At 49.7% G+C, this 9,675-nt stretch overlaps 1 protein-coding gene across 1 annotated transcript in view; it reads right to left on the bottom strand.

The window, feature by feature from the left end:
- Positions 1-218: 218 nt before the first annotated feature.
- Positions 219-9,675, bottom strand: part of elp2 (elongator acetyltransferase complex subunit 2) — a gene marked incomplete at both ends in the record, with an annotated part of 119,795 nt that continues 110,338 nt past the window's right edge. The window contains one exon of the mRNA XM_084312033.1: positions 219-290. Coding sequence (XP_084168159.1) covers positions 219-290 — 72 coding nt within the window. The remainder of the gene's footprint in view (positions 291-9,675) is intronic.

Here is a 9,675-nt window from a genome sequence, read left to right as displayed (position 1 = left end):
GCTGGAACGCCCAGGACAACGACGTGCGGATCATCATCGGACAGTTTGACGAGAACCTGGCCTCCAAGGTGTTCTGCTGCGTAAGTCCCGCCCGCTGCCATCTTTCTTTGTTTCCTATTGGATGGGACAGTGAGTGACAGGAGATCAGGGAACGAACGGCTGTATTTCTATAGGAGCTTCTCTAGAACTAGTGCTACTCAAAGTGCCTCGCGGTGAAACTACTGCGTACGTCTGTCGGTACGGATGGCACCGATGGGAATCAAACCAATGACCTTAGCCGTGTTCCTGCCCTGCTCAGAGGCCACACACACAGGGGGATAATCAAATCAAATCAAATCAAATGTATTTATTGTGATTTATAATCACAATAAATCAAGAACAAAACCAAAAACACCATGAAATCCAAAATAAAATGTAAAATAAATAAATGCAACATACCCCACGCGAAGGTAAAAACTCACTAAAAACCTAGCAATAGGAAAAAAGCACCACAGGCGATATGGAGGAGAGAAACCTTAGAAGGGCCGTTCATGGGGGGGGGGTCTCCCTTCTTAGATGTCGGTGATAGTAGTGTTGCTATAAAACAGGCGAAACAGTTGGTAAGTATGCACACATACGTGTAATGAAACACAAATATGGACATGCAATAGAACCTTGGGTACAGAAGAGGGCTGACGTGTCCCTGCCTTGCTCAGAGACACACAGGGAGAGAAGAGGGCTGACGTGTCCCTGCCTTGCTCAGAGACACACAGGGAGAGAAGAGGGCTGACGTGTCCCTGCCTTGCTCAGAGACACACAGGGACAGAAGAGGGCTGACGTGCTCCTGCCTTGCTCAGAGACACACAGGGAGAGAAGAGGGCTGACGTGCTCCTGCCTTGCTCAGAGACACACAGGGAGAGAAGAGGGCTGACGTGCCCCTGCCTTGCTCAGAGACACACAGGGAGAGAAGAGGGCTGACGTGCCCCTGCCTTGCTCAGAGACACACAGGGACAGAAGAGGGCTGACGTGCTCCTGCCTTGCTCAGAGACACACAGGGACAGAAGAGGGCTGACGTGCAGCCAGGACAGGGTCTGGGCCTTTCAGTTTCAGTTTCAGTTGATTTAAAAAAAGGACAGACTACACATGAATCAACATTACTGTAAATGTGCCAGTTTTAGCCAGCTGGCTAATTCGCAACTGTAGTCATTTTTGGCAAGATGTTATAGAAAACCATACACCTAAAACCGAAGCATTAAAAAGTAAAACACAATTATGTACAACACAATCTGTCAAACAGTCACATGATTTGTTAGCCAGAGTTGTTTTTGTAAAGGTGTGGTAGGATAGCAGCACAGTGTCTTATTTCAGTTGGCAGGATGTTCCAAAACTGAGTTTGCTCTGACTGCAGAATAGGATTGACTGAAGGAGCTGGACCTAAAACTATTCGGAAATTTGAAAATTCGAACTCATCCCTGCTAAACGGCACAGTGCAGTCCCCTGAGTGCTGCTCGGTGTCCTTGGGACCGTGCCCTTCCACACAGGTTAACACCAGGTATTAGCTAAAAGCCTCTTGGTATTGATTGTATCGACGCTGGTCTGTACCAGTAGCTTACGGAGCATCATAACTCACGAAACCCACCAGGGGTTTCGTGCAAGAACAGCGTGCGTGGCCGTCCACACTGAGTCCGACTTCAGAGCGGGTGCAAGCGCACGGAGGAAGAGGCACATTTCCATTGGAACAGCTGTAAATGCCTAGTCTATATGCGAAGTCAGTCCCCGTTTGAATTTTTTGAAGATTTCCAGTTCCAGTGTTCTATTTTGCATTATATAATTAATTAGAATGTTAGAATACATTTTAGAATGATGAAATCAGTGTGACTGTACTGAAAAAGTATAGTATGGTTTATTTGTATTGGGAACAACATCTATATGTGTGGTAATAATGCCGATATTGAGTGTATTTCTGTGAAAATGCGCACGCCGCACGCCTCTGAATCCAACCAAATCGATTAGATTCGCTTCCCGCCCGCGAGTCGCGGCCGGTGTGAACAGCGACGCCTGTTAACATGGGAGCGAAAGTGAAGCGCTGATCGCCCGCCCGCCTCACGCGTTCGGTGGGTTTGGGCTGTAACGGTGACATGGCCGTCCTTAATGAATACGACCGGTGTGTTAGCCGGATTAGGCCTCGGTGTCAAACGGTAAGTGGTGTTTTTGATTGATTGATTGAAAATGTATTAACAGATTGAAGAATGGGTACAATACTGTACAGCTCAATACACACAATCGTTAAGGGGATGCAGACCAGAGAAAGACGTTAGTCTTGTTTACAACAGGGTCCCCCATTTTCAATTCATCGTTTGACACCAGATGTGACAGAGAGCTGGTTAGTGTGTCTTTGCGTGTGTCTTTGTGTGTGTGTGTGTGTGTGTGTGTGTGTGTGTGTGTGTGTGTGTGTGTGTGTGTGTGTGTGTGTGTGTGTGTGTGTGTGTGTGTGTGTGTGTGTGTGTGTGTGTGTGTGTGTGTGTGTGTGTGTGTGTGTGTGTGTGTGTGTGTGTGTGTGTGTGTGTGTGTGTGTGTGTGTGTGTGTGAGAGAGTGTGACAGCGGAAGGCAGACAGATGGGACAAACCGCTTATAGCCTTTACAGAAAATAAATAATATAAATGTCACATATTATATAATTACGTATGCAAATATTATGTGATGATGTGCAAAATAAGAAAAGTTATGACGTGTGACCCTGAAAGTTAGAAGGTTAACGCTGGTAGTGAAAGGTCAACCTTCTGTAGTGTGGTAGTGAAAGGTCATCCTTCTGTAGTGTGGTAGTGAAAGGGTTAACCGTCTGTAGTGTGGTAGTGAAAGGTTAACCATCTGTAGTGTGGTAGTGAAAGGTTAACCATCTGTAGTGTGGTAGTGAAAGGTTAACCATCTGTAGTGTGGTTGTGAAAGGTTAACCATCTGTAGTGTGGTAGTGAAAGGTTAACCTTCTGTAGTGTGGTAGTGAAAGGGTTAACCTTCTGTAGTGTGGTAGTGAAATGGTTAACCTTCTGTAGTGTGGTAGTGAAAGGTTAACCATCTGTAGTGTGGTAGTGAAAGGGTTAACCTGTTGTAGTGTGGTAGTGAAAGGTTAACCAGCTGTAGTGTGGTAGTGAAAGGGTTAACCTTTTTTAGTGTGGTAGTGAAAGGTTAACCTATAGCGTGGTAGTGAAAGGGTTAATATTGTAATGTACATATTATATATATCCCATAGACCACCGCACCACTTCCTGGTACCCTGAGCTCATGGAAGAGAGAGCAGAGGGGGGTCAAATGAATTAATGTGGATGAGAGCCTTGCCGTAAGTGGTTGTAGCTACGGCTGTGCGGGCGCTGGAGACATGATCCAATATAATAATATACTTTTTTATACGCCTGAGTCTCCTGAACACGGGGGGACCAACCCCAAGGCGATCGGCACCTCACTTCTTCGCACAGGGAGTGTGGACAATAATAAATAATAATAATAATTACTTGCATTTATATAGCACTTTTCTAGACACTCAAAGCGCTCCCCACAATGTAGGGTGGAAACTGCCTCCTTCACCACCACTGGTAGCACGCAACCTTGGGCTACGCAGGCTCAATGGCTGCCATACACTGGCACTGCGGCACACATCACACTACACAATGGCTGAACGGCTCAGGAGACAGGGATTGATATCAGTCAATCCAGAGAGACTCCCTGGGCAATCTGTGCGGAGTTTGGGGAGTCGGTGCGGAATAAAGTGACTATAGCTCGGCCGAGAAAGTACGAGAAAGAGCTCAATTTAAGGCGGATGTGCAGTGGTCTATTATCACTTATCATGCTCACTGGCACAGAGAGGAGACTGGTATCTATCTTCTTGTCTGACTCTGGAGGACACGATAAGCTTTTCCCACAATGTCCCTTTATGGCATTTCACTTTATTAGATACGGTATAGAATGATAGGATGATAGGGGAGAGAGAGAGGGAGAGAGAGGGAGAGAGAGAGAGAGAGAGAGAGAGAGAGAGAGAGAGAGAGAGAGAGAGAGAGAGAGAGAGAGAGAGAGGAGAGAGAGAGAGAGAGAGAGAGAGAGAGAGAGAGAGAGAGAGCAGGGACAGGGATGTGAACAGGTACGGGCTATTGTTGCCCGGGCAACGGCCCGTTTACTCTGATTGGCTGAGTTGCCCCTCTGGAGAGCCTTTTATTTATTTCCATAAAAAATTAACAAGCAGCAAACTCTGCTGCAAATACAGGGAGGGGCAAGAAGGCGCAGCGACACACGGTTAACCTTCTGTAGTGTGGTAGTGAAAGGTTAACCTTCTGTAGTGTGGTAGTGAAAGGTTAACCTTCTGTAGTGTGGTAGTGAAAGGTTAACCTTCTGTAGTGTGGTAGTGAAAGGTTAACCTTCTGTAGTGTGGTAGTGAAAGGTTAACCTTCTGTAGTGTGGTAGTGAAAAGTTAACCTTCTGTAGTGTGGTAGTGAAAGGTTAACCTTCTGTAGTGTGGTAGTGAAAGGTTAACCTTCTGTAGTGTGGTAGTGAAAGGTTAACCTTCTGTAGTGTGGTAGTGAAAGGTTAACCTTCTGTAGTGTGGTAGTGAAAGGTTAACCTTCTGTAGTGTGGTAGTGAAAGGTTAACCTTCTGTAGTGTGGTAGTGAAAGGTTAACCTTCTGTAGTGTGGTAGTGAAAGGTTAACGTTAGGTTATGACTATAACCAAGTTCTGTTAGTTAGGGGCGATGCTTGGCATCGCCTCCTTCAGCACTATCTCGCGTACGTGCACGCGTACTGAATAAACCACAAATGTACCTCTAATACCAGTATTAGTCTGACCACACCCCTCATCAGCTTACCTTCATAAGCAGGTGTGTGGTCACCTGCTCTCCTCCTTCCCAAGCTTTCACCACAAGGTGAGGACAAGGGCTGCAGCGGCGTCCGATGCCAAGCATCGCCCCTAACTAACAGAACTTGGTTATAGTCATAACCTAACGTTCTGTATCGTTAGTGGCTTAGCTTGGCATCGCCTTCTGCACAAGGGAGGCCAAGCGGAGCCACTTGGCTGACAAATACACCCCGCTGACAGCCCCCCAAAACCATCAGAACAGGGAGGGCCGAGCCCCCCCGACCCCCCCTAATGGAGGGTAGCCCCCCTATTAGGGACGTCACGGGAGGGCGACGGACCCGACCGTGCGAAGAGGCACTCAAGCAACTCAACGCACAGGGTGAGCAGACCGTGGCTTGACCCACGACTACACACACGCACAACCCGCATGCCACCCGGGAACGAACGGAGGAACAACCTCGTTACTGCCCCCAGAATCACGGGGTCAAGGGCAAACCCAACCCCGTGGCAAGGCCGTAGCAGCGGAGCACGAAGGAAGACCCAGACCCACCAAAAGGACTGGACTCCCTGGAATGGGGGCCCGGAGAAGTCCATGATGCCAGCATCAAGACCCCACCAGGTGGGCACGTAGTGCCCCGCCCCCCACATCGCCAGCGTATTCGGACAAAGGCCCCTCAGTTACTGCACCTGGTATTCCCAGGCGGAACCAACCAGGCCAGTAAGCCGAGCGGGCCCCGTCCCCCCAATAGTACACCGCCTGGCACACTGACCCTGCAGAATAGGCAGTCAGCATGGCCGTAAGCACACAAAAAAGGTTAACCAACGGAAGCAGGCAGCGCACCGGGGAAAAACCAGGCAACAGGCTGTTAACCCTAGCCTGGAGACTGCGGACGAGACAGGCGCCAGAGGGGACAGCTGAACACAGCCGCCCCGGCGGAAGGAGCGTAAGCTGGCGGTGTTGCATGACCAAGCCTCCATTTAACAACCCCCACCCAGAGGGGTCGAGGCAGAGAAGGCTGACACGATTGGCAGACGTCATGAACGTGCAGGGGCACCCTCAACCGGTGAACCCGGGAGTTGACACTGCTCCAACACACCAGGGAATCAACCACCTCGGTGTTACCCAATGCGGTGGTTGTTCCTATAACCCCTCAAGAAAAAACTCCAAAACACACCTGCGGGTATACACCGGCTATACCGCAGTACAAGTGTTTCAGTTTCCAAAAAGGGTTAACCCAGGCCTACGGGTCGCAAACATCACTTCGGACCGGGCCTGGCGGTACGGGAAGCACAGGGTCACCAGAGGAGGTCAAAAAACCACCCCCACAGGCCCCTCTTCGCCATGCGTGAGAGAGGAGCGAAAAACAATGGAGAACCAGCCCCTAAGCACACCGTACCTGGTATTCCCCGGCGGTCTCCCAACCAAGTACTAACCAGGACCAACCTGTGTAGCGGCCGAGATCCGACGAGATCGAGCGCGTACAGAATGGCATGGCTGTAAGCCATGACGACAGTGCTGAGTAAAAACATACCCAACCAGGGTCTCCATAGCGCTTAACCCTGTGACACCCAGACCGACCTGGCATTTTTCCCCCTGAAAAAAGCCCAAGTCCCTCAGGGTACCAGAACAGCAGATCTGCATCCCCGGCGGACAACGGGTTCAACTGATCTGGACCAGCGTGACCAGAACCAGTCCCGTGCCCTAACCACGCCGACATGCCTACTCCAGGAGAAGGGCAGATATGCGTGTTGATCTTAACATGAAAAGAAGGCGCCACCCAGACGTCGGGACGAACCGCGCCTGGTGGCCCACCCCAAGGGCGTGAGACCCCACTACATATGTTCAGATCCATCCCGTCATCATCCCCCAGACATGAACGAGGATCCGTCGACAACCCACCCAGGTCATGGGATGTGGTCGCCGGAAGAGGAAAAACCCCCATCTCAGTTGCTTTATAAAAACGCTGTTTCAACCACAAGCAACTAAGGCGTGCCAGTCAATCGCCTGTTTACAGCGAGCTAGCACTATACGTGCGTCGGGACACACCCCCATCAATGAACAGGCTATTTAGACCTGTCATTGAATCCCCAAGGCGCCCAGGGGAACGACAAGAGGGGTGTGACACTCCCTAACTCCAACACTTCTGGAATAGAAAGAAGGAAGCATCAACAGTATGTATCCCAGTCTACACAGCCGGGGTAAAAAATGTTCACATTTTTACATCCCACCACCCTCCCATAGGAAAGAGACGGGGATCCCCAGAGAGACTTCCCACGCGAGCTGTACAGATTGAAAAGAATATATTGCACCTTGAGCCATGTAAAAAACTGGTTTTAGGGCCTCCGGGGAAGAGGCACCGAACCCATACACACTCAATAAACGAATTGAATCGAATATACATACAATAGAAAAGGACCCTTCTAGAGGGTCCACTCACTTTGACAATCTGAGGAGGAAGGCTCTGTACTCTGATGGAGGCTTCCTCACATGGATCACATGGAAGAAGGAGTCCGAACTCACAGAAGGCCTGAGTAGGCGCTTGGTGAGGAGGAGCCCTGACCACCCCCCCTGAAAACAGATCCATCACATGGACCTGAACAGCACACGGAAGTCCTACCAACAGAGACGCGCACGGTGACGTACTCTATGGCGGGGGAATTCCTGCGGTGCACACGCCCAATATACCAGGCCGTGGGACCAGGAACTCCCTCCCCCCCCCCCCCCCCCCCCCCCGTAACGTGCCGAACCGCCACGTGACGGGAACCTTGAAGGACAGGGGGTGTACCCCTGACCGACAGAACAATGGGGAGAGGAAAGGTTACCAGTTCACCCCTTTACGACCCCACACCCATGATACGACGTAACGACAAAAAGAGAATATGACACAGTCATAGTCAGCTCTATGAAGCGTTTCACAGCTCCACACAGCGCACGAGCTAACCTGCTATCTGATTTTTACTAAGGAAAAACACAGAATAGAGAGGGCTCTAAGAACCCCGGTCCAACATACACATGTGCTTCTGTGGCCAGTACAACCCAGTTGTAGGTCACATGACACACACAACCCATCATCATCACAATGAGAGAATACATCATTCTTGATTAGTATCGACCACAGGCCTTGCTAAGCACACATGACAGCAACCAAACCAATTTCCCTTTAGGAAATAAGTTTCTCCAGCAGATTTAGCACAACCTCAGCAATCAAGCTGAGAGTTACATCGTATCCCTACCACACAAAAGACACAATTAATGCACAACATGTCTGATAGGAGGTGATAAAGTCCCCAGGGAACCGGGGGGGGAAAAACACAATCCTCCTATTTTACCCTCAATACGGCCAGTTAAAACAGGAAAACCTGTTAATGTGTGAACTCACTGTCCATTGTCATTACAGTCTGAGAAAGAACATTCTTTTACTCACTCGTCACCAAGCATAGCTTCATAGGTTAGTTGCCTTAGTAGTGAGTACACGGTACACATAAACACCATGATGTTTCTCACACAACAACCAGATCAATACATCACGACCTGCACGGAGAAGCTACTGCCAGTGACAAAAACAGCTCACACACAACCCGCAACGTATCTCAAATGCATTGCAACAACACACGTTTTGGGAAAAAACACCGTCATTCACAATACATTTAGCAAGGTAAAACCAGAAGACGTGTTATGAGGGTCTGGCCAACCCCGTACCTGCCCGGAACGCAGATCAGCGAAGTGCAGTCACAAGCCACCGTAGAACACAGCCCTCTTTGTCGTCTTTGTCGACGCAATCCCCGTCTAGGCTCAGGCAGGGTTGACGAACATCCCCTGTCAAGGATGACGTCGTGGTCAAGAGTGTAAAACATGTTAAAAATCAAAGCACGTTCAACAGAATAGCATCAAGCTAACGGCTGCTCCAACCGTTCGGGTGCTATCGCTTCCGCTCGCGAGACGCCGATCTACGACGCACGCGATCAGGAGCGAGCTCCCGGCGGCGCGCGAGAAGCCAAGCTACCCCGCGCCAGGCCACCGACCGGCTAACCGTAAGCTATGAACATGTAAACAATGACATAACACTCACCCAGACAGGCCGCCGTTCTGAACCCTCCTCACTTTTTAAGAGAAAAGAGAAAACAAGACGTCAACACCGCTTCACAACGGTGACATTAACACGTCCGGCGGAATCAGCACAGTACCAACTGGCCTGTATAGCTGACTTTGAACATGAATCTGCCGCTATCGCACATTACATGCACATATCCCCTCGTGAAGGAATACTCTCATTTGGATATGAAAGATGGGGTCTTAACACGGTGACAGAGAGAATCCACTCGTCCAGAACACACAGGGATCACCAGTGTCAATGGTCGCGGCCCACTAGTTAAAACTATAATGGTCGCCAGACCAAGGCCTTCTGTCGCCTAGACGGCTAAACAAAGGACCCTAGCCTGGGGCCGGTTTCCATAAACTTTGTCTAGTAGCCCCCATAGCACTAACAGACAAGTGGAGCCCGCCAGCAAACACTACTCACCCAACCTGGAACGCACCGCTCCTCACAACAGCGGCATGTCCGACAGTTCAGCTGTGGCCTGACAGGTTTCACCCCAACAAACACAGCAAGGAACTGCAGTTGAGAAGCATGCAGCGGCGTGCTCCCAATACGAAAACCGGTGGAGGGTTTGTAGAATGATCATCATCTTCTAGACACTCCAGTACGAAGACAATATCGCCGTATTTTCTCGAAAATAGTGAGAGAGAAAATAAAGATATGATGTCAACGTATCCTTGTTTCCCAAGCTGTTCCTAATCCAATTTCTTCCATCATGGTGTCAAGTGTGGGGATCTACCGAGGCACCTCTTCCTTGTGG

The sequence above is a fragment of the Notolepis coatsorum genome, assembly GCF_963971535.1.
Source record: "Notolepis coatsorum genome assembly, chromosome: 4".
NCBI lineage: Eukaryota > Metazoa > Chordata > Actinopteri > Aulopiformes > Paralepididae > Notolepis > Notolepis coatsorum.
Note: the sequence above shows the minus strand (reverse complement) of the source record. Positions and strands in the feature narration are given on the sequence as shown.